At 45.5% G+C, this 25926-nt stretch overlaps 1 protein-coding gene across 1 annotated transcript in view; it reads right to left on the minus strand.

Moving 5' to 3' along the window:
* IGSF21 (immunoglobin superfamily member 21) overlaps positions 1-25926 on the minus strand; it is a 383587-nt gene that overhangs the window by 23131 nt on the left and 334530 nt on the right. Inside the window, exon 5 of the mRNA XM_031961546.1 lies at positions 4346-4578. Within this exon, the coding sequence (XP_031817406.1) occupies positions 4346-4578 (233 nt within the window). The remainder of the gene's footprint in view (positions 1-4345; positions 4579-25926) is intronic.

The raw sequence follows: 25926 nt of genomic DNA on the forward strand, positions 1-25926 counted from the left end.
GAATATTTCTGTTTCTCTCCCAGAGTATTCTTTAAAACCAGGAAAAGTCAGAAAATTAATTAGCATTTGGAAGGAGAACACACAGTGCCAGAGTCAGAAGGGAATTCAGAACCCGGGATCTGAGAGCCGGGAGGGGCCTTAGAACCCGGGAGGTCAGAGCTGGGAGGGGCCTTAGAACCCGGGAGGTCAGAGCTGGGAGGGCCCTTAGAACCGGAGTCAACTGGGGGGCCCTTAGAACCCGGGATTCAGAGCTGGGAGGGCCCTTAGAACCGGATGTCAAACTGGGAGGGCCCTTAGAACCCGGGATGTCAGAGCTGGGAGGGCCCTTAGAACCGGGAGGGTCCCAGGCGGAGGGCCCTTAGAACCCGGGAGGTCAGAGCTGGGAGGGCCCTTAGAACACAGGAGGTCAGAGCCGGGAGGGTCACAGAGCCGGCAGTGCCACGGCTGGGAGGCAGTTCGGGGCACTCTCGGGTCCCACAGGAGGCAGCAGAGCCCAGGCAGGGGAAGGGCCTGTCCGGCTTCCCGCGGTGGGTTCCGTCCCCCTCCCCTGGTTTCGCTCCCCTCTCTGAGGGACCGTTTGCTCATTTTGGAAGAGACCCTCGGGCCCCCTCAGTGTCCCTGGCTTTGGTTCAGCCGGCAAGCGCGTGACCTTGGCCTAGTGAAGCTGGGTCCCTGGGCTCAGGCCCCTGCGAGGGCCCCGATTTGGCATTCACCATTGGGACGCCCCTCCCAGCCCCCCTCCCCCGGGCCCCCCGCCCCTACCCCTCACGGTGACCTCGGCCTGCATGGGCATGGACAGGGCCGGGTGCTTGACCTCCCTGAAGGGGCCCGTTGTCCAGCTGGGGTTGGCGCCAGGTGAGCAGGGGCCCCCCGGGGCCGGCCCGGGCGCCCCCAAGAAAACCGGGCTCCGGCTGTGCCCCAGCGGGGGCCCCGGGCTCACCCGGCCGGGGCGTTCCGGGGGGGGGGAGGGCGGGCCGGGGCCGGCGCCCGCCCCGGGGGGCCCCCGGGGGGGCGGGCGCCCCTGCCCTCCCGTCCGCGGGGCCGTCGCACTTGGGGGGCCCGGCCCGGGCAGGGCTGCGGGGGGGCCTCCGCAGGGGGCCGCCCCCCGGGCTCCGCCGGGCCCGTCGATGGGCCCCTCCTTGAATTTTCCTGGGGAGGGATCCCGGTTCCGGCTCCCCGGGGGGGGGGGTTTTGGGGGCCCCCTGGGCCCCCTGTTTTAGGACCCCCGTGCGGCCCCCTCCCCCCCTTCCCCCCGGGGGGGCCCCGGCGCCCCCCCCCCCCCCCGGGCCCCTTCCCCCCCGCCCTCCCCCTTCCCCGGGGGCCCCTGCTTCCCCCCCCTTCCCCCGGCCCCCCTTGGCCCCCCCTTCCCCTTCCCCCGGGAGCCCCCCGGGCCCCCCGCCCCCCCTTCCCCGGGCCCCCCGTGGGCCTCCCCCCCCCCCCCCGGGCCGCTCCCGGGGGTTTTAACCCCCCCAGGGCCCCCGGGAAACCCGGATTTGGGGCCGTCAATCGCCCCGCGGCGGGGACCGGGGGCCGGGTCCCCCACCCCAAATGGGGGGTCCTCCCCTGAGCCGGGGGGGGGAAAAATTTCTTTTGGGGGGATTCCCCCTCATTTTGGGGAGGGTTTCTGTCTGGGGCCCTTTTGGCGCGCTTTGGGCTTTTTTCCCCCTTTCTTTGGGGGGTTGTCCAGCGCCCGGGGGGCCTTCCCCCTGGGGCTTCCTCCTGGATTGGGGGTCCCCCCCCTTTAGGCGGGATCTTTTGGGGGGGGGAAACCTTCTCCTCAGAAAGGGGCCCCGAGGGCACGCTGGGGGGACGGTCAAACTTCCAAAACTGCTCGGGGCCTTGGGCCAAGGGTCCTCACACTTTTTAAATAGGGGGGACTTCCCCGCTTTGGGGGGGGGAAAAAAAAATTTGGTCCAAAAAAGAAATTTAAGCCCTGGGGGGGGGAAACGCCCCTCAGCTGCCCCTGGCCCCTGGGACGCAGTTAGAGGACCCCTGGAATAGGGCTTCCTGTTCCCTGAAGGGAAGGTTGGGTCAGCTGGTCTTGGAGATCCTTTAAATTCTACATCTAGGCTCTCCTGTGACTCCCAAGATCCCTGTAATTCTCCCTTACCTAGTCGGAGATGGGCTTTCTGGGACGGGGACTAACTGTGTCTTTGCCTACTAGACTGGGAGTTTCCCAGAGGCATCCGTTGCAGGCACGGTTGCTTTTTGGAGGCACAGATCACCCCTTCTCCCATACCTGCCTCATAACGCTTAGCCCAGGATTCCAGATAAAGCCAAAGTGCATCAGAGCGGGGTACCCACATTAGAGCGCTACTGGGAGCACATCGGCGGCTTCTGGGAAAGGGGGCTGGGAGCCACTGAGAATGTGGAGATACCGCAGATAGAATAAGTAGCTGGGAGAGGAAATCAGAAGAATATTGGAAGAAGAAATGGGAGAAAATTGTGTGTGTGTGTGCCTGAAATCTGAACAGGTGTGCTTGTGTGGGAGGGAGAGAGGAGCGCAGCTCTGAAGAAAGAAAATTGTCCTCCAGCTTTCTCTTCTAATGGGGAATTCAAGTTTTGAGCTGCGAGATTTAATTCAATTTGTTGTTTTTATATTTTGGTACATGCGCTCAGAGGCCTGTGGGAAACGGGTGTCTCTTTAATAAATCGTATAAATAAATCGATGGGAGCTGAGGAGGGGGGCGGTGTATATGTGGGAAGCATCACTGAGGGAGGCTGGGTCCCAGGAGAGTGAAAATAGGGGAGGAAAAAGGAAGAAAGAGAGAAGAGGGAGACAATGGGAGGAGAGGAGACAGAATTAGTGAGGGGGGGGTGTTGCTGGGGGGGGGGAATGGAATCAAATTCAGGAGAGGCCAATCTGTCAGGGTTTAAAGCCTCCAAAAATGAATGTCGCTTGCACATAAAGGCCTGCTTTGGGTTTTTTGAAAAGTGCTTCAAAAGCCGGATTGTAATTTATATCAAAGGATTCCTCAGAGCTTCCAACATCCCAGGCAGATGCAAGAAGCTGGCAGAATATGGGGGCTGAGAAGCATTTTCTAAAAAGGGGGAATACTTGATTGTATGAAACCTTAGAGGCCTGAAAGGCTTCAAGGGCCCGAGGCACCGTTGTTTGGGTGGCGGAATGGGGAAGGGGAATAGAACCCACCAGCAGCTTCCTGGAGGGCACCTCCCAGGATACCCTCAGAGAGCAGGGGCACCCTGCAGGCCCCTTTTCCAACAAAGGGGAGCAAGTAGAAGTAAGAGGGGGGAGGGGAGAGGGTTCGGAAATTTTTTTGACCCCGTCTTCTAAGGTCCAGGAGGTCACATGGAGCCTTTTATCCTGTTCTTTCTATTGTGCCCATTGTGTCTGGGGAGGGAATGTGGGTTTCCAGTGGAGTTGGTGCAGAATCACATTGATCTTTAAATCAAGAGATTTTGTGCCTTTTGTGGCAGAGCCCACCAGCCAGGTCCTTTGGGAATCCCCAGAGAATTAAGAGGTGGACAAGACTCTCAAGTCTGCCATCTTTCATTTCATGGAAGAAAGGGGTGTCCGAGCTTGTACATGCTTCCAAAGGTACTAAATAGTAAAATGTGAAATTTAAAGGCAGGTCCTAATTCTAGAACTGGAAGAGACTTTGGAGGCAATCTAATCCAACTTCTTGATTTTACAGATGAAGAAACTCGGGTCTGGGGAAATGATCTAAAATCACTTGGGCAGTAAGTATCAGAGTAAAGGTCATTATTCCAAATCCAGTAACCTTTCTATAATACTCTGCTGTCTTTTTTCTGTGTAGTTAGAAGGAATGAGGCACATGGAGAAAGTCTGGAGTCAAATTTCTCCCTGATTCCCGTTTGCCTCTCCACTCTGTTGCCTTCTCCCAAGTCACCCCAGGTTACACTCAAATTGTCCTTTAAAATAGCCATGACAATGAATGTTGGGAAAATATTAAGGTTTCCAGGATATTAGGGTGACCCTTAAAGAAAACTGTCAGTTAGATTTTATTCATTCTCACTTTTCTTTGTTTTTCTGAGCCTCAGGATCTGGGAGGAGTCCATGTTCTTTTAGCCCTGGGAGACTAGATGAGAAGGAAGCTGGGAAAGATGGGGCAGGTCATTGTGGGCAGGTAAGACCAAAAATATTGTAGTGGCTCATTAAAGCATAGGCTCAAGAATTGGAGGGGACTTTAGAAATGATCCAGTCTCACTTGTTTGTTTTGTTGATGAGAAAATCGAGTCTCAAAGAGGGTATGTGATTTTTTCCAAGGCCATGCAGGTAGAGAGCAGCAGATCTGTCCTTCAAACTCAGCTCCTCAGACTCCTGGAGTTAATTTTGGCCTGGTTCAGCAGCTAGGTTCTCTCAAGGTTCAGCCTCATCTCCCAGCCGAACCTTCATTTGATTTGTTGAGGAAATGGGATATCCATACGTTATCGGACCAAGGGAGGGCAAAGTGGGAAGCTGGGGCCCCGGGACACTTACCACAGGTGCTGGCTTCCCTCCTGACACAATGCAGACCAGGGTGAAGTTCTGAGCCTGGTAGCGGCTAAACGGGGCAGGTGTGTCAGCAGCTACGACAGCAATGGAGGTGGGAGGAGCTGTCAGGGAGGGAAAGCAGACGAAAGTTTAGAGAGAGTCTAAGTCAATCTCAGGGCTTCGATTTCACTTCTAATCACCGAGTCAGCCTTGTCTGTCCGGTTCTCACTCATAGCTCCTCCACAAAGCCCCGGGAGCTTCACGCCCCCGTGAGGGTCAGGAATGAGCCCCTCCTGGGTCTCACAGAACACTTTACTTTGTAAATGAACTTTCCATGAAATGCTAAGTGTTCGAGGATGTTAGAGTTGGAGCTTGGAGAGGTCCGTGGTCGTCTATGGCATGACAGTTGTGACCTGGTTCCAGAGAGTGGCCAGTGCAGACTTAAGGGAATTGGAACCCAAGGAGACTCACTTGGAGGTGAGGTAGGAAATCCCTCTCATCATCTGGAGTTTAGATCCTTCCCCTCTGTGGAAGAGGAACCCACATTTTCCCTTTGCACTACAATTCACCTAAGTCTATGCTGCCATTCTTTGTGCCATTAGAAAAAAAATCATTGATTTAGGGCAGATCAGCCATGGGAGCATCAGACCTAGAGTCAGGAAGATCTGAGTTCAAATCCAACCTCATTCACCCAATATCTGTGTGACCCTAAGCAAGTTACATAACCCTGGTTGCCTCAGTTTCCCAGCTAGAGAAGGAAATATCAAACCATTCCAGCATTTTTGCCAAGAAAATCTTAGAAAGGGGTCATGGTGTCAGATAAAACTGGAATGACTAAACAATGACAGCAAGATTTAGGACTGGAACCTCAGTAGCCCTCTGGTTTTACAGATGAGAAACCTGAGACTGAGGTTAAATAATTTGTCCTACATCACACAGGTTTTAAACGACACAGGCAGGATCTGAATCCTGATCCGGATTCCAAAGTCAGTCCTATTCCCTCTGCATTGTTCTAATCCATGTTTATTTCTTATCTTCCTCCTAAGGCAGGGACCACTTGGAATCCATGTTTATTTCTTTTCTTACTAAGGCAGGGACCGCCTGGAATCCATGTTTATTTCTTGTTTCCTTACTAAGGCAGGGACCGCCTGGAATCCATGTTTATTTCTTGTTTCCTTACTAAGGCAGGGACCGCCTGGAATCCATATTTATTTCTTGTTTCCTTACTAAGGCAGGGACCGCCTGGAATCCATGTTTATTTCTTTTCTTACTAAGGCTGGGACCGCCTGGAATCCATGTTTATTTCTTGTTTCCTTACTAAGGCAGGGACCGCCTGGAATCCATGTTTATTTCTTGTTTCCTTACTAAGGCAGGGACCGCCTGAATCCATGTTTATTTCTTGTTTCCTTACTAAGGCAGGGACCGCCTGAATCCATGTTTATTTCTTGTTTCCTTACTAAGGCAGGGACCGCCTGGAATCCATGTTTATTTCTTGTTTCCTTACTAAGGCAGGGACCGCCTGGAATCCATGTTTATTTCTTGTTTCCTTACTAAGGCAGGGACCGCCTGGAATCCATGTTTATTTCTTGTTTCCTTACTAAGGCAGGGACCGCCTGGAATCCATGTTTATTTCTTTTCTTACTAAGGCAGGGACCACCTGGAATCCATGTTTATTTCTTTTCTTACTAAGGCTGGGACCACCTGGAATCCATGTTTATTTCTTGTTTCCTTACTAAGCCTGGGACCACCTGGAATCCATGTTTATTTCTTGTTTCCTTACTAAGGCAGGGACCGCCTGGAATCCATGTTTATTTCTTTTCTTACTAAGGCAGGGACCACCTGTAATCCATGTTAATTTCTTGTTTCCTTACTAAGGCTGGGATCACCTTGAAAACATGCTTATTTCTTATCCCCCAACTAAGACAGGGATCAGTTTATTGCCCAAATCTATTTTCAAAAGGTAGCACTGGGCTCCATAAAGTAGATAAGATGCTTTTGGGAAGAAGGTTTATTGAATGAATCATCAAGGTAATCAACATTCAGTAAACACTGATTAAGAAAAGAATCCTTGTACTCCAGTTGTTACAATGACCTTATTTTCAGTGAGCATTTATTAAGTGCCTTCTGTGTGCACAATGTTCTGCCACAGGTTTCCTCATCATTGTGCAGAGGAGAGTGTGAGTCTTTGAAGGCTAGATGGAGCTGGGGACGATACAGGCTGTGGGAGACTAAATCAAGCTAGGAGGACATCAGTATGAGCCTAGGCTAGGATGTCTGTTAAGTTCAGAGAAACACATCTGGAGACTTGCTGGGGACAAATGTTTCTTCCCATAGCAGCTCAGCATCTCAACAAGACAGCAGTTCTTTCCAATACCAGGCCTATTTCTGATTCTTTGAAATGTCTACCCATTGTTCCTGATTCCACCCTTGGGCCCAAGGAAAAACAAGGTGAATCCTTTATCTTCAGTGGACAGCTGTCCAGAAAATTGAGGAGAGCTATCTTCTTTTTGGGAATGAGAACTTCTGTTTCCTTAACTATAACAAAGGGGAGGGATGGGCTAGGTGCGCTGAGGTGGCTTGAGATTACTTCTAACTCTAATTTATGACTCTACAATTCCTTACCCATCTTGGTTGATCGTGTCAATGGGATGACGATAATGGAAACAGGAGGAAGATTCGGGAAATAAATGTGGGGAGGGGCTCAGAACTAGGATGCTTTACATTCTTCCACCAGTGGAGAGTCATTGACTCTCCTTCACCTGTTGAAATCCTACATAATCAAACCTGAATCTAAGCATAGCTCCTGGTAATATTGACAGAGATGCTCACAGAGCAAGCAGAGTGCTAGGTGTCCATTCCACTGAAAGTCAATGATGATGATAAAATTCACTAGCATTTTTATAATAATTTAAGGTTTGCAAAGTGCTCATATATTATATAGTTTGATCCTAATAATACCTCTTAGAGAAAGGTGCTATTATTATTTCCATTTTACAGATCAGACAACTAAGACCTGAATAAAAGACTGAATAAATGACTTGCCTAGGGGATTGTAGAATGATTCCTTCCTTCAGAAGGCATGCTAATTAAGAAACTGCTAATATTAGTAAGAGGAAATTTTTTTATCCTTATCCGATGTTTTTAACCCCAAATGGAGAAAGATGAGACTCATAACCTTTCCAAACTGGAAAAAAAGGGGCTGGAGTCCTGGCATCGCAACAATGACAGGTTGCCAATGACTACCCTTATTAGGAGAGACGGAAAAAATCCTACATGGAAGCTCTAGTTTGGCTTATATCTTTCTCTAGTTAAAGAGAAAGTTCTACTTTATAATCTCTCTGTGTGACAGGAATTCAGAGAAGGGAGTGATAACTACGTGATAAGAGTCACACTCTACTTATCTTCGGATCCCTTCCCTGGTGATTTTGCCCATCAGGAGGCAATATAGGCAAGAAGTAGGATGAAAGCCAAAAAAAGAGCCTTTAAGAAAATGAAGCAAATGTCATGAGTTTCAGACATGAAATGTCATGTATTTTACAGTCACTTAATAAACATTAAGTGTCTATTGTTTGCCAGACGTATTAAATGTTGGGGATACAATGAAAGGCAAAAGGCAATCTCTGCTTTCAAGAAGTTAATAATCTAACAAGAGAGACCATATGAATGAATAAAGCATTTATTAAGTGCCTGCTGTATGCTGGGCATTTAGAACTGGTGATACAAAGAAAGGCAACATTCTATCTTCAAGGAACTTACCTTCTAATGGGAGAGACAACATGAATAAATAATAAATAAAGCATTTATCAAGTGCCTGCTTTATGCTGGGCACTGCGCTTAGGGTTGGTGACAAAATCTTATCTTCAAGGACCTCATAGTCTAAGCAGAAATGGAGGAAAAAAAGCATTTATTGAGTGCCTATTGCATGCTAGGTACTATGCTAACAGTTGGGAATTCAAAGAAAGGTAAAAGATGATCCCTCCCTTCAAGAAGCTCACAATCTAATGTGGGAAGACAGCACATAAAAAGAAGATGAAAAGAGGAAGTAGAGAAGAAGGGGAGGGAGAATTCCTGGGTGGGGGGGCATGATAAAGACCTGCTGCCAGGTGGGAAATGATGAGATGTCTACCCTAGTTATCCTTCTTAAATGGAAATCTGGAAGGAACTTTCTAATATCCAACCTATGCCTTCTTTAATCTGAGGGAGGAAGGGAAGGGTCCCAGGAATAAGGGATCCTAGAAGTGAAAGTATCCAAGTTGATTTGATCTTCCAGGAAGATGGGTTTGCATAATGCAGAAGCCTTTATAGCCCTCACTCCTGGCTTTCCTTCTCTTATTCTTTATACAATTTTGACAAGTTGGCAGGTCACTATGGATAGAGAACAGCCCAGCGTTCTCTGTTGTGGGATCTCTGTTTAAGTTCCGCCACTGATACAGACTGGCTAAATTATTTAACCTCTTGGTGATCTAGAAAACTTCCTAAAACTCTAATTTTTAGTGTTAATGGGAGGACAACACTGAGATAGAAGGGGATAACTGAAAGACTGATGCAGGGACTACTGCTCTGGGAAGCCTCCGCAATTCCAATTCTCCTACTGCTGGAGAGTTATTGAATCTCCTTTACCTGTTGACTTCCTACTTAATTGAAGCTTAAATATAGACATAGACCCTTGGATTCAGAGTAAAGTTTAACTCATCTCTTTACATGTGAGTTCCCTAAACCAAGGAAGTCAAGTGTTTGTCTGCCAGCTCCAGAGACAATAGGTCCCAAGTGAAATAGGATGGTGGTGAGGTTGGTGGGAAACAGTACATCAGGATGGAAATGGAAAAGGACTTCTGCGACATCAGAGCAAATACGGGAAAGCTCACACTTTTATTCAGTAGAGGAACTCCTACAGTGCTCCTCCCATCAAAACTGATAAGAATGGCCAGTGGGAACAGCTCCAATCTGATCCCATTCACCCCACTAATTGTGGGATCCTCGGCAAGTCACTTTACCCTGTTTGCCTCAGTTTCTTCATCTGTCAAATGAGCTAGAGAAGGAAATAGAAAACCTTTCCAGTGTCTTTGCCAAGGAAATCCCCAAAAGTTGGTTGCGACTGAATAACTTCCTGACTCCAGGTCTAGTATTCTGTACACTTTGGTGTCAACTAGTTACCCCTTAGAACTCAGTTTCCTTAGCCGGAAAACAGGGGATAAATGATAATTCTGGAGTTTATCTCACAGGGTTACTCTGAAATGCAAATGAGAAGTGTTATATACATCTTGGCTATTATCACGCTCCAGTTTCTCTTCCCGCTCCGATGTTCCAATGGCCTTTTCAGTTTTAAAAGTCTCTGAGGCTGCAACATATGTTCCCTCATTTTGCTGTACATCTATGTGATCGTATCCATGTACCCGCACACGTAAATCCGTGTTTGGGACATCAGCAGCCAAGTCACGCGCGCCGCCCACACAGACCTGATCAGAGTCGTTCTGTCCCTCATTAGATTTCCAAGCAGGTGTTAGCAATATGTACAGTTAATCAAGCCCGTCAGACAATAAGTGTTTTCAATTGTATGGACTGTGACACAATCCCTGCTGCTAATATTACTCTGCTCGGTGCAGCCCCCCCTTCTCCTCCCTTTCCATATAACTTAAACCTAGGACTCAGAATCTCAGACATCCGACTGTTGTTTTAACATTTACCCGCTGTCTCTCAGCTAGAGCCCCACACAGATGCGATCTGGGATCGGGCCCCAGCTAAGGAGGCAGTGAACGCCCTGGAGAGTCATGTCCCCAGTTAACTTGCTATCACATGGCCTCATCTTCCAGGAGCGGGGAAAGTCAGAGCGGGGAAAGAGAGCCCTTAGAACCCAGGATGGCAGAGCCGGGAGGGCCCTTAGAACCCAGGATGTCAGAGCTGGGAGGGCCCTTAGAACCCAGGAGGTCAGAGCTGGGAGGGCCCTTAAAACACAGGATGTCAGAGCTGGGAGGGCCCTTAGAACCTGGGAGGTCGGAGCCAGGAGGGCCCTTAGAACCCAGGATGGCAGAGCCGGGAGGGCCCTTAGAACCCGGGATGTCAGGGCCAGGAGGGCCCTTAAAACACAGGATGGCAGAGCCGGGAGGGCCCTTAGAACCCGGGATGTCAGGGCCAGGAGGGCCCTTAAAACACAGGATGGCAGAGCTGGGAGGGCCCTTAGAACCCAGGAGGTCGGAGCCAGGAGGGCCTTTAGAACCCAGGATGTTGGAGCCGGGAGGGCCCTTAGAACCCAGGAGGTCGGAGCTGGGAGGGCCCTTAGAACCCAGGAGGTCGGAGCTGGGAGGGCCCTTAGAACACAAAATGTCAGCTGGAAGAGAGCATAGAACCCAAGATGTTAGAACTGGGAGGGACTTTGAATAGAGAAGATCAGAACTGGAAAGGTTCTTGGCACACAAAATAGCAGAGTGGGGAGGAACTTCAGAGCAGTATTAGACATAAAAAGGGCCTTAGAACACAGAATAATGGAAGTGCAAAATATCTAAGAAATAATTTAATCCAACTCCCTCATTTTTCAGGTGAGAAAACTGAGATGCTAATGGAGAGGGCCTTCAGTATTCCTGTTGCTGATTGGTAAAAGCTTGCTTAATCATTAGTGTGTACAATGGGAAGACAAACTTGTTTGAATAACCCTGTAAAGAGAATTCAGCTAGGAAAAAGAATTTATTCTGACCTGTATGATGGAAACAAATACAAATGACCTTTACAGGATCTGCTATTTTGGCCTCCCCATCCCTCTGTCTCTTTGGGAGCTCACTACACACAACAGTCAGAATAGTTAGGAAATGCAGGGTCCCCACAGCTTTATGTATGACATATTTTGTCTATAGCTGGAAAAATCCTTTTTCCGGGGTATCTCTGTGGAGCTTATATTTCCTCTAGTCCTCCAAGTACATCTTTCTGCCCAAGGGCTCGGGCCCTCAGCATGTCTGCTCTCATTAATCACGTTGCTTCAGTCAATGAAGTGAGGATTTTCTTGTGGGGAGGGGAGAGAAGTTCCCAGTTTCAGGGTGGGTGGGTAGGATTAAAAACTAGTTGCAAATTACATTATTTGCAAAAATCCATTCTTTCCTCTTGGTGTGCCCAGTCTATTGACTGTTAATTTTTCAATCCTGCTCTATTCATTAGACCCACTTCCAACCCCACTCCACCTCCCACCTCCCACCTCCCACCCAACCAGTTCATACAAGTGTCCATGAATAGAAATGTTCCTTTTTAAATCTTTCTTTATTTTTCTCAGTGCCCATTTCTTATCCCATAATTTAATGGCCTCTCCCTCATCCTTTTCCATCAATGTCTCTTATGCTCTATCATGACATTGGTTGAAACCAAGATCTCTTGGAAATCCCTCTCATTTCACCCACCTAACAATGTGGTATCATCTTTGTCCCTCTGGCACTGGACATTCATCACTGAATATCATACTAGCTCTAAGTGATTTAGGTAATCTTGGGGTCATTTGCTAGGCTCTAAGCACTTAGAAGACAGGACTACCACATTAAGTCACCTAGAACCCAAGAAGAAATCAGAGAATATAGAATTGTCAGAGTCAGATAGTCTCCTTGAGCATCAGTTTTCCCATTTGTAAAATAGGAATAATAATAGGTTCTACTGCATAGGTTACTGTAGGGATCGAATGAAAAAAAAGTAAATTCTTTGCAAACCTCAGGGCACATGTAAATTATTATTATCCTTTTTGATAGGATTCAAGTAGAAATAGTCCTAGAAAAATTATGTTTCCTCCTTTTGTTATTATTAATTAGTAATTCACTATTAATAATTATTGATTTAACATTACTATAATAAATAGAATTGGAATGGATCTTTGAAGAGAAAACATTATAATATAGATTGTTCTAACTGGAAGAGAACTTAGGAAGAATGTTAAAACTGCAAGGGACCTTTGAATGTAGAATATTTGAATTGGAAGGAGCTTTAGATCATTGAATGCCAAGTCAGAAAATTCTTAAGTACCTAGATTTTTAGAGGAAGAAGGGTTCTTAGGACAGAGAATAATACCAGTAGTCCCTGGAGCTAACTTGAACTGGAAAACTGATTAATAAATTCTCAGAATAAGCATTGACATGGGAATTGCCAAGTGCTACAAAACAGGGTCGAGTTTATTGTTTTGTTGATTGTCTAGGCTTAAAGAAGTGATGGAAACAATTTCAGTAATGCAGATTCAGAATAAAAGATGTAAAAGTCTATTGAGGGGACAGCTATTTTTCTCCTGGAGAGCTGGTTGTTCAACAATTTTAAGCAGTTTCTGAATAATTGTAAAGAGCTTTAGAACCTAGAATACTAGAGGTAGAAGGAATTCTAGAACAGGAAATGTCAGAATCCTATGACACAGAATTTCAGAACTGGAAATGCCTTTAGAATATGAAATGGCAGAGTTTGGATGGCCCCTAGAACAGAGTATGTCAGAGCTGGGAGGGCCCTTAGAACCCAGGATGTCAGAGCCGGGAGGGCCCTTAGAACCCGGAAGGTCAGAGCCGGGAGGGCCCTTAGGACCCGGGAGGTCAGAGCTGGGAGGGCCCTTAGAACCCGGGATGTCAGCGCTGGGAGGGCCCTTAGAACAGCAATTGGGCTGAAAGGAACCTTAGAAATTAAAACAGCCTGATTCACTTATTTTATAGATGGGGAAACAGCCTCTAGGCTGTAGGATGGACATGTCCCATAGCTAAGAAATGCAACAGGGTGGATGTCGTCCCCTCTCCCTTCTGTCTCCTTTTCCAATGATTTCACTAAATCACTCCCAAGCCCTTGCTGTCAGGTTAGTGTCCTAGTCCCAGAAGGACCCATCTGGGCAGAACGTGACCCGGGACATGAGTGCTGGCCCTCAGCTTACCCATCAGTCAGAGCTGGCAGGGGCTGACCTCAGAGGTCGCCAGCTCCACCTGCTTCTTGTACAGCTGGGACGCTGAGCCCTGGAGGGCACTCTGTGCCTCGTATAACATCCCAGGAGCTACTGATCAGTTGATGACCACTCACAGAAGGATGAGCGTAATGATGAAAACTTTTTTTACATAGTCCCAGAGTATTTGTATTCCTCTTTCCAGGCCCGTGACTTTGGAAGACTCTTATTTTATGTATCTTATTTATAAGACTCTTATTTTTCTTTTTGTATCCCCACCTTTAGTACAGGGCCTAGTCCAGACTGGGCAGCTCTCTCACTGATTGATAGCAGTGAGAGTTTTATTGTGTCCCTTTTACAGATGAAGAAACTGAGGTTCTGATGGAGGATTTGACTTGTTTGTGATCACAATTAGCAAATGCTTGAGGGGGAACTCAGACCCAGGATTTAGCCATGGAAGCAGTTCTGGAGCTGGAAGCGACCTTAGAGTCGTTTAACTTAATTCTTATTTTACACATGAAAAAACTGAGGTCCAGAGGTGAAAGGATGTGGCCAAGATCTCCCAGATAATAAGAGTGAATGTGTGTGTGTAAGTGTATGTGTATGAATGTGTGTGTGAGTGTGTGTGTGTGAGTGTGAGTAGGGGCTGCTTGCCCAGGGTCCCTTTGATTTGGATTTGAGGCTGGATTTGAACTCAGGTTCTCCTGCCTCCAGATTGGCCCCTTTTCATTCCCCACCGACTTAATTTATCCCATTGGAGTCTCTTCTCCCCCTCCTTGGGCCTCTCAGACTGCAGAGCCCTCATTTCCCTGTGGGGTTTGGAGGGTCCAATCGATACATCATTATCAGTGCCCATCGATAAGGGCATTGCTGCCTTGCTGCAGAGGTTTGGGGGCGTAGGGACAGCAGGTTTGCCTCTTCTCCAGCAGCCCCCACAGGAGGAGGCCTGTAACAGCTGAGAACCACAACATGGCAGGGGGGCTCCAGCTCGAGGATTTATGTGAAAATTAAATATTGAACTGAGCTGTTGGAGCAGTTGAGTTAAGAAAACCAAGTCTACTCCCCCTGCAGCCCCAAACCGGGCATCCACTGAAGCAACAGGAGCCGTGCCTACAGAGGGGCAATGGGCTCCTTGCTCAGAAGCTGCTCCTCCCTCCTCTCGTGCTTATGCCTCAGGCCCCTTGCCACCTCACTCCACATGGCCCTTTCTCATCTTAATGGAAGCAGCTGGAGCCTGGCGCTCATGTTCAGCGGGGAGGTGTTGGGGGGCTCTCTATGAGCCCCTTAAAATCTACAGCCCCTCCACCTTCCTGGCTCTCTCAGCACAGGAGAGAGCACAGAGACCCCCAATTTCCCCATCCCTGTCTCCCATCCCTCTCCCATCCTTTCACCCAAACCCTCCTTCCTCTACAGTGATGGGTGACTTTGGCAGCAGAGCCCAAGGAGGCGTGAGCAGCTGGAGGAGCGATGCTGGATCGTTGTCTGCACACTCTCACTCTCACCATTCATCCAGCCCCCCCACTCACCCGCCCGCCTCTCCATCATTCGCCTCTCTCCTCCTCCCCAAGCTGCTGTGCTTTCTAACTATCAACCCCACCCTGGCAGCGCTGGCCCCCAAGAGATGGCTGCTGGAGAGAACCATGCCTGGGACTGAGCATCCAAAAGGACCTGGGATTCTGGCTCTTTCTGGCTGTTATCCCCTATAGGATCTTAGCAGGAGCCCCCCCTTCTCCGGCCTCCGTTCCCCACTGCCCAGGCTCTCAGCGCCAGTTCTGGCCCTAAGGTTCTCCAGCTCTGGATAAATAAAGCTGCCTGTTCAGGTGGAAGGAGACAGCTGGGAGCCACAGGATGGCCGACTGGGGCGAAATCTTTGCTCCTCGGTGAGCCATAGCTGTACTGAGAACACCCCATCCCTGGCGAAGCTCAGGCACGCTGCTGGTGGATAAAAGCAGGCCTTTCCCCTCCATGGGATGGAGTATGGCTAGGGTGCTGATATCGTTTTCCAGCCAATACGTATGAGTGAAACATTGGACACTTATTGGTATACCTGCTGTGTCCCAGGCATTAAGCTGGGTGCTGTGGGTGGCCATCCTTGCCTTGGAGGGATTTATATTCTGCTAAGGGAGTGGTCAGGGAAGGGAGTTTGGGGATAGTGAGTCTTAAGGATGGCAAATGGAGGCAGAGGGCAATTAACTAATAATAGTGTTGGTTGTTTTGATGTATTACTCCCTAAAGAAAAGAGGGAAAGGACAAAGCTTATATTAAGGGGTGCCCTGTATTAACATATATTAATTTATATGGGGTAACCTAGGGAGCTTGGATTGAGTGCTGGACCTAGAGTTAGGAAGATCCGAGTTAAATCCAGCCTTAGACACTTACTAGTTGTGTGAGCCTGGGCAAGTCACTTAATCTCACTTCATATGACTAAGTTATGGCTATGGGACTTTGCTCAGGAGCAAGATTTAGGTGCCAGTAAAAACCCTTGTATTGTTCCTTTAGAAGAAGAAAAACAGTTTAGGACCCAGTTAGAAGTAATTACCATAGGAAACTAACAGATCAATTAACAAATATCATCCAGGCAAGCTTCTCACCTTCTCAGACTTTCTCTTTAACCCAATAGCAATATTCCCATCAAGGACCCAAGATTTCCCTCTCCATTCCCCACTCTCTGGTCCTTTCCACTTAATGTGGCCTCCCCAGCATTGGCTCAGGGACTCTGCTACATGACCCTTTCACCCTTCTAGTACTATCTTTGGCTTTCTTTTTTTCCTCCCGACCCCAACCCCCCAACAAGCTCAAATGAGTCTAAGGCAGTGGTTCCAAATCACTATTGATCAGAGAAATGCAAATTAAGACAACTCTGAGATACCACTACATACCTGTCAGATTGGCTAGGATGACAGGAAAAGATAATATGAAATGCTAGAGGGGATGTGGGAAAACTGGGACACTGATACATTGTTGGTGGAGTTGTGAATGGATCCAACCATTCTGGAGAGCAATCTGGAACTATGCTCAAAAAGTTATCAAACTGTGCATACCCTTTGATCCAGCAGTGTTACTACTGGGCTTATATCCCAAAGAGATCTTAGAGGAAGGAAAGGGACCCACCTGGGGGAAAATGTTTGTGGAAGCCCTTTTTGTAGTGGCCAGAAACTGGAAAATGAATGAATGAATGTCCATCATTTGGAGAATGGCTGAATAAATTGTGATATATGAATGCCATGGAATACTATTGTTCCGTAAGAAACGACCAGCAGGATGATTTCAGAAAGGCCTGGAGAGACTTACATGGATGCTGAGTGAAATGAGCAAAACCAAGAGATCATTGTACACGGCAACAACAAGACTATACGATGATCAATTCTGATGGACGTGGCTCTTTCCAACAATGAGATGATTCAGGCCAATTCCAATTGTTCAGTGATGAAGAGAACCATCTACACCCAGAGAGAGGACTGTGGGAACTGAGTGTGGACCATAACGTAGCATTTCCAGTCTTTCTATTGTTGTTTGCTTGCATTTTTGTTTTCCTTCTCAGGTTTTTCTTTCTTTCTAGATCTGATTTTTCTTGTGCAACAAGATAACTGCATAAATATGTGTACATATATTGGGATTTAACATATATTTTAACATATTTAACATATATTGGACTCCCCACTATCTAGGGGCGGGAGTAGAGGGAAGGAGGGAAAAATTTGGAACAGGAAGTTTTGCAAAGGTCAATGTGGCAAATTACCCATGCATATGTTATGTAAATAAAAAGCTTTAATTAATAAAAAAAAAGACACTGTCCTTCACTCTTGAATAGTTTGCCTTTGTGACCTCCTGCTATTCATGTTCTGCTGATCCTCAGCTTCTGACCACCCCCAATATCCATGTTTTCCATTTCTAAATACTATCAAAGAAAATTGTGGACCTGGACAGACTATGTTATAAATACAATTCTTTGATTTTCCTGATGGTCTCCCTCCAGACCTTCTCTTGTTTCCTTTTTTCCTTTTTGAAGCAATCAAGATTTAGTGACTTGACCAGTCACACAGCTAATATCTCAGGCTGTATTTGAACTTTGGTCCTCTTGTCTCCAGACAGGTACTCTATTGATGGCACTACTCGCTGACCCTTTCTCCTATTTCTTCATGCTTCCAACACCACCCCACAAACACTATACTTACCATCTTATCTCCTGTTTCAGTGAAATCAAGATTATTCCCCCCAGGTTATCTCCCTCATTTTAAAAAATCTCTATACCTCTCCTTTGCTCAGATCTCAGGAGGAAGCTCTTTTCTTTGCCATAGCTAATTTCTCCACTTTCCTCCTATCTTTTTCAGGAGTTTGACCTATAGGTCATTCCCCATCTTTTCTGTCATTATAAATGCCAGTGAACAATGTCATTGTTCATTCTCCCAACTAGTGATTCCTTCCCAAGAAAATATAAGATTTTTTCCCAAACTTAAAAAAACCCTAAATAACTTTTTCTTCCTCCCTGCCATAACATCAGGCTAATTCTCAAGTGTCTCATTTCTTTCATTAACATCCTACAGAAACTGTCTACAATCCACTTTTTCATCACTCACTTGATCCTCAAGGTCTTGTAATCTGGTTTCCAACTTCACACTCTAAAGGAACTGATTTCTTAAAGGTCACCAATGATGTCTTGGTTGCTAAATCTGATGACCTTTTTTCTTTTTTAAAAAATATTTTTGATTGATATCTTTTGTTTGTACATTGCTCATATTTCTCAATGCATCCGTCCTCTCTTCTGTTAGACTGTCAGTCTTACTAACAGAATAAAAAAGAACAATAAAACAGCTTTACAAAGCTAACCAAAAACATAGAAAAAGTCTTATTATATTCAGTTTTCCATACCCATAGGCTTCCACCTCTGCAAAGAAACAGAGGAGATACTTGTATTTCTTTGAGTTGTTATCTATCTATCTATCTGTCAATGTGCAACATTGTTAACCAATCTACTCCTTTGGACACTTTCTTCTCCCTTTGGTTCCAGGACCTATTTATCTTTCCTATTTATCATCTTTTTTTCAGTTTCTTTTGTGGGTTCATCATTTCTTTCCCCCATATCTTGGATGTTTGCTCCCCCATATGCTCATTCATTCCCATGGGTCTCATGAGTATCTGTTCTTATGTCTCTTAAATATGTCTATCCAGCTACCTTCCCATTCTTGAGTCTAATATCCAAATGCCTGATGGTCTATTTCTACTTGGATATCCAACCTAACCACCAACTCAACATAATCAATAGCTAATTATTTTCCTCTCCTTAAACCTCTTTCTATTGATTATGGCGCCTTGTGTCCAGGCACTCAGGTGTAAAATGTTGAGTTATTTGGGGTTTACTTGTCTCGTTTATTTGTCTCCCTTATTTCCTACTTTCCATCCATTGCCATGTTTGCTATGTTCTACTTCCACTATATCTCTTGCATCTCTTCCATCTATATTTTAGACCCATAATCACTTTGTCCAGGACTATTATAGTAACTTCTTAACTGGTCTCCGCTCACCAATCTTCCCCTCTTTTCATTTAATCTTCCATCCAACTGAAAGAAAATCTTAAGGTTCACACCTGGCCGTGTCACAGTGGCTCAAAAACCATTAGTGACATTAGAACAAACAGGAACTCTTCACATTGTCTTTGAAAGCCCTTCAATATCCGATTCCACCCTTGTTCTCCAAATGTATTTCATATTTCTCCATTTATGCTCTTTGTTACTATTTCCTGCCTTCAGAATGCTGTCTACCACCTCTGTGCATTTGCAGACCTGGTCGCATACCTAGAGCACTATCCCTTCTCGTGTCTGCCTTTGAGAATCTTTCTCTTCCTTCAAGCCTAGCTTAACTGCCATCACCTCTGTGTATCTTCCCTAATCCCCCAGTTAAACTTATTTCTTCAGTTCTTTAAATCTCTTTAGATACATGTTAAATGTATGTCTATTTGCTTCTTTTTTTTGTCCCCATAAATTCATATTAAATGACTTTCCCAGACTCACAGAGCTAGTGAGTATCTGAGGTCATATTTGAATTCAGGTCTTCCTAAGTCCAGACCTGGTTCTCTAATTACTGCACCACCTACTTGCTCCTGCAAATAGTAGACACTTCATACATGTTTGTGAAATTGCATTGTATTATGAAAGGGACCTTAACAATTGTACAATCTAACCCTGTCATTTAATTTTTTAATTAAATTTTTTCAACTAATAAAACCCATTTTCTCTCCTTTCCACTTCCCTCCACCCCCATTTGACAAAGAAAAACAAAACCCTTGAAACAAGTATGCATTTTCAGGGGAAATAAATTCCCTCATTAACTATAAGTTTGCCATTTTATGAGGAAATGGCAATCTGTGATAAATGTGATTTAAAATATTCATATATCTTTCCCATATCTTATTCTATATACATGGAAATGCGCATGTGGAGAGATGTGTGAATATGTAGTTCAATGCTATACTTACAAATTATATATATATATACATTGTATATACACACACATGCACCCTCTCCCCATATATATGTATGTAAACATATACTCTGATATCGTAGTTATAAATGCTAGGACTCCATTATGGAGTCACCTAGACTAAGTAGTCCTAATGACCATAAACCTATAAATAATGAGTCTATTCTTTTTCATTGTGTGGACTTATTTTGGCCCTGTATCAAACATGTAAACATCTTGGCTGCTAATAGGAGGAGGCTCCTGGTATATTATACCCATTTCTGGGGTCCCTGATTACAGATCTGGAACATCCCCCTACTTCTGATCCCATTGAAGACTCGTCATCCCACCCCATTTCTAGGGTCCCTGCTTGCAGATTTAGAATATCACCTCGGGTCCCAGTGAGAACCCCCTCATCACACCCCAATAAATGACTCCCCCACCCTCATTCCCTAACACATCTGGGTCTGATTAGGAATATCCCCTCCCACATTTGACATCAATTACCTGTTTTCAACCAAGCCCCTCTAAAGAGGAATAAAAGGAATAAAGGAATAAAACTGCCCTGGTCGGATCCCTCCCTGAGGAGGGATGGATCCCCCAGGGTCTTTGTCACCCTAGGTGTTTCTCCCTCTAAAGGGAGTGGTCCCTGTGTGTACTGGGCATTGTGTGAGGGTGTCTGATGCTTTGTTTTTTCTGCTCGTTATTCCACATAATACGGAAACTCCTGCTGCATCAGCTTCCCAGGCACCGATGTTTGAACTTGGGTCTTTGCTGTAACCCAGGCAAGGAAATCCAGGGAGGGACAGAGCTAGAATCTGAACCGGCTTCTGCCAGGGCCAGAGCCAAGTGCTGCCATTTGGTGGTTTTTAAAGAATGGCTTTCATGACCCTGGTGCAAGCCAAGATGGTGACTGGCTCTCTCTGAGGGCTCTGCCCTGTGTAGTCCCTTTTCCCAGACCCTTTCCCATGGCCAGACTGAGACGAGCGGGATTTTTGCCCATGGGCAGGATATGGTCTAGAGTGTCAGGACCACGAGTCTGGAGTACCCGCGCTACGGTTCCTCCATCGGCAAGGGGGAGCTCACTGGTGTCCGAGCTCGGGTACTCCCGTAGGAGAATCATGGGTAGATGCGAATGAACTCAGTGAGTGTCAGAACCCTGAATGCTAGAAGATTAGAAGGTTGGAAATGGGAGCAGGTTAAATAGAATGATATTATCCTGGAAGGGATGTTAAGGAATATTTAGTCTAATGCTTTCATTACTCAGATAAGTAAACCGAGGGAGCTGGCAATGACTTGCTTAAAGCCCCACAGAGAGGAGCAGCTCTCTCAATTCCCATTCAGAGAATCTTTCTACTCATCAATGGAAAAGGAAAAATCAGGAGGGTGTGAAATGGGAAGAGATCAATGGAGGGAAAGGGGTAGACATAGCTCTAACTCTGGCCATTCTTGTTATTGTTTAACCTCTAATAAATCTCAGTTTCATCACTTGCAAAAAGAGGGGATTGGAACCTATGATTTCTGCAAGTCCTTTCTAGATTTAACTTCATGAGCTTTTGATATTGTGTCTATCAGAAAGTTATCAGAGGGCCACTGAGATCTTGGGAACCTCATCTTGCTTATACTGCAGCCCATGGCTAATGGTAGTTCCACCTTGCAGCTGCTGACCTTCCGATTGGTTCTAACTTATTATTGTTCCTCCCAAGGGGTTTCTGAGTTCTGCACCCGGACTAGCTTTCTGAGAGGCCTCTTTATCGGAGCCTGGCGGGGGCTGGGAGACCTTGGGGAAGGGTCTGGGCAGGCTGGCCCCGTGGAAAGCTGGAGTTGCATCCGATGCTCCTGCAGCAGGGCTTTATGGGACACTATATTAAATGTGCTTAAGTTCTAGAATGGGTGCCGTTTCCTGATATATGAAATATATGGAGTGTGACATGAATATGTTTTAAATAGCAATAAAACCGGCCAATTTGGGGATGTTTTCAATATATTTCAGGCCCATCTTGTACACGCACAAGCTTTTTTTTTAACATATAATATGTCAGATGGTCTCTGAGTACGCCTCCCAGAGTCAGGCTGTTCCAGGCTGGCGGGGAGACTCAGCCTCTGGGGGAGGGGAGATTCTCCCCCTTATGTAGAATCCCTTCTCCCCCCCACTAGCAGGGGCCGGTGGGAGGTGGGGGGGAAAGTTGTGTGTGTGTGTGTGGGTGTATGATGAGGGTGGGTATGTGTACCCATATCAGTGTGAGGAATATGTGGGTATATGTGATGTGTGTGTCTGTGTGATGTGTTTGTATATATGTGGGTGTGTGTATATATTTATATAAATATAAATATAAATAAATATAAGTATATACCTAATATATAAATATAAATACCTAATATATAAATATAAATAAATATAAGTATATACCTAATATATAAATATAAATACATAATATATAAATATAAAATATAAATATATAATTTATATAAATATATATATATCCCGGGACCTGGTTGGGGAGTCAGGGACCCCAGCGGGAAGGGCCATCCAACCCACTCTGGTTTTTCAGACCCACATCATTAAGTGGCTTGTGCGAGATCAGCGGGAGGACCCACTGGGCCCAGTTTGGGGCCCAGGGGGGAGGTCTCCAGGTTCTGTCCTTCTCCACAGCACCCACAGCCCCACTCACCACCTAAGTGACCCTGTCAAGCTGCTCATCCTCGGCCAGATCCAGTTTCCTCATTGAGGAAGGGAGAACCCCCTGCCCCCCAGAGCCGCCTAGTCCACACCTGAATGAGGATCCTTCACTCTTGCCCAGCCAGGGCTGGGGGGTTTGGCTCCACCAGGAGCCTTGGGGCACAGAGCAGGGCAGGAGAACAGGCTGCCTGAGTCCCAGCTCCTGCCCCACCTGAGCCCTTACACCCACCAGGGCCTGTGCAGTGTCAGTGATCATAGCAAAACACGCAGATTTCTACACAGTGACCTCATAAAGAGCTCTAGATGGTCACAGAGTCCCTCCCTAGTCCCTGAATAGACACGAACCCCAGCTGGATGTTGGCCCCTTTAGGATGGAGCAGGGGTGACACAGGCCAAGGGGGGGATATGCAGCCCCCCTCCCACCTGCCTGCCCCGGGTCAGAGAGAGCAGAATAACACATGTTTATTCAGTTGTGGGTCATTAGGAATAGAATTGGGAGGTACATTAACATATATAATATTAGGACATAGAATAATAAGTCATAGAACACAGAACAATGTTAGAATTGGAAGGATCTTTAGATTAAAGACTTTTAGAGTTAGGAGGGCCTTAGAACCCAGGATGTCAGAGCTGGGAGGGCCCTTAGAGCCCAGGATGTCAGAGCTGGGAGGGACCTTAGAACCCAGGAGGTCAGAGCTGGAGGGGCTTAGAATAGGGGAGGTCAGAGGCAGCAGAGCCTTTACCAGAGGTTCTTAACTTTTCTGTATTCTGGACTCCTTTGGCAGTAACTGGTAAAGTCATTTCTGATGAAATTGGATCCACCTTTCAGAATATCATTTTAAAATGGATAAAATACAATGCATAGAATTATAAAAGAAGCCAATTATGTTTAAATTAAATTATCAAAATATGCTTACAACTGTTACAAGGCATCAGAGTGGCCCCGTGGATAGGGCAGGGAGGCCCTTTTCCCTCTTGGGACACCAGCTCCCAGATGGCTCCTTTCTGTGTCCTTCCTTGACCAAGGTTCTGACTTTTTTGGAGGGAGGCAATGGGAAGTAAGGGACTTGCCCAGCCTCACCCAGCTAGTAAGTGCCAAGTATCTGAAGTCAAATTACTCTGATCTCCTGACCCTAGGGCAGACACTCCATCCACAAAGGCCCAATAGCAGGAGATGGGATCTTGCCTTTGAGCCCATAGTGCCTGAAGGAAGTTCCCCAAGGGGAGAAATGGAACATAAGACTAAAAACGTAGGTCGACTTTAAAAGTCAGGCTGAGAAATGAAGCACAATAATCTAGTGTTTAATAAATTCAAAGATCCCAGCTCATGGAGTAAGAACTCATTATTCCACAAAGTTATTGGAAAAAGTGGAAAGTAATCTGGTAGAAACTCAGTATAGCCCAACAAGATCAACTCAAAATGGGTACATGCTTTAGAATAAGGTTTGACAATATAAAAAAAATTAGTGAAGAATGAAAGAAAATTAATTCTCAGATCTATGTGTAAGGGAAGAGATCTTGACCAAAAAGAGGTATATTCATAGAAGGTAAAATAGATAATTTTACTTATGTAAAATTTAAAAGCTTTTGCACAAATTCATACAGTCAAAATTAGGAGAAAAGGAGGAAACTGGGAAAAATCTTGATAGGAATGTTCTCTGATAAAAATCTAAATTCTAAATTATTTAGGGAATTGAGTCAAATCTATAAGAATAAGCTCCACTTTCTAAGTGATAAATGGTCAAAGGATATGAACAGGCAGTTTTCAGAGGAAGAAATCTAAACTCTCCATACCCATATGAATAAAAATGCTATAAATATCTAATAATTAGAGAAATGAAAATGAAAACAACTTAGAGATACTATTTCACAGCTATCAGATGGCTAAAGTGATAAAAAGAGGAAATGACAAATGCTGGAGGGCATGTGGGTAAATAGGCACACTAGCATGTTGTTAATAGAGCTGTGAACTGGTCTCACCACTCTAGAAAGCAATTTGGAACTCTACTCAAAGGAATATTAAATTGTGCATAGCCTTTGATCCAGCAATACCACTACTAGGTCTGTGTCCCAAAGAAATCAAAGAAAGAAGCACAGGACCCACATGCACAAAAATATTTACTGAAGCTCTTTTTTTTCTGACACTAAACAATTGGAAACTGAGGGGGTGCCCATCAAGCAAGGGAATGGCCAAACAAGTTCTGGCAGATTCATGTGATGGATACTCTTGTAAATAGAAGAAAGAAGAAGGATGGTTTGAGAGGAATCTGGGAGGACTTTTATAAACTGATGCAGAATGAAATAAACAGAATCAGGAGAACAATTTATGGGAATATTGTAAAGAAAATCAATGCTGAAAGATTTAGTAACTCATCAACACGAAGACCAGTCACAGTTCCAAAGACGCATGGTGAAACATGCTGTCCTCCTTCAGAGAGAGAACTAATGAGCTCATAGTGAAGATTGAAGCATATTTTCTTCTCTTTCTCGTGTTTTTTTTTTTGGACAAGGCCGGCAAATAACTGAATAAATTGTTATATATGAATGAAGTGGTTGTTGAACATGATGACTATAGAGAAGAAATGGAAAGCCTTTCATACAGAAGGAGGTCAGCAGAGCCAGGAAAACAATATACACAATGACTATTAACAGAAATGGAAAGAGCAACTATAAATAATCTTCAATTGTTGTTAGAACAAAGTATATGAGAACTTGGAAGGACTTGAGAACATAAAAATGTAAGAATATTTTAGTCCCAAGAGGAGTGATGAGAAGACACCTTCACTGACTTCCTTTCTAGGGAGTGGGATATAGATTATATATAACACATTATATAAAATACCAGATATTGGTTGCTTCTTATTAATTTTTATCTTTTCTTCCTCTTTTTCTTTTTAAAAATCCTTAAGAAATGGCTTTCTGAGACAGAAAGAGGAGGCATAAAGGGAGAGATTTAGGCAATATAAAGATGAATTAGTAAAAATTTATTTTTCAAAGAACATAGAATTGAAAGAGATTTTAGAACAGATATTACCAGAATCAGAAGGTATAGTAGAACAAAGAATCTTAGAACATATAATGTTAGGGAAAAAAGGTATTAAGACTTAGAATGTCACAACTTGAACATACTTTGGAAATAGAATGTCAGAATTAGGAGGGCCCTTAGAACCCAGGATGTCAGAGCTGGGAGGGCCCTTAGAACCTGGGATTTCAGAGCTGGGAGGGCCCTTAGAACCCGGGATGTCAGGGCTGGGAGGATCCTTAGAATCCAGGAGGTCAGAGCTGGGAGGGCCCTTAGAACCCGTGAGGTCAAGGTTCAGAACATCCTTAGAACACCCAATATTAAAAAATACAAACCTAGAACACAGGATGTTAGAGCTGGGAGCAGTTTTAAGGTTTCATCTAATCTAACTTCTTCATTTTCCAAATGGAGGGAGAAATCACACACCCCCTTTAGCCTGA

The sequence above is a fragment of the Sarcophilus harrisii genome, chromosome 3 (assembly GCF_902635505.1).
Source record: "Sarcophilus harrisii chromosome 3, mSarHar1.11, whole genome shotgun sequence".
Lineage (NCBI taxonomy): Eukaryota > Metazoa > Chordata > Mammalia > Dasyuromorphia > Dasyuridae > Sarcophilus > Sarcophilus harrisii.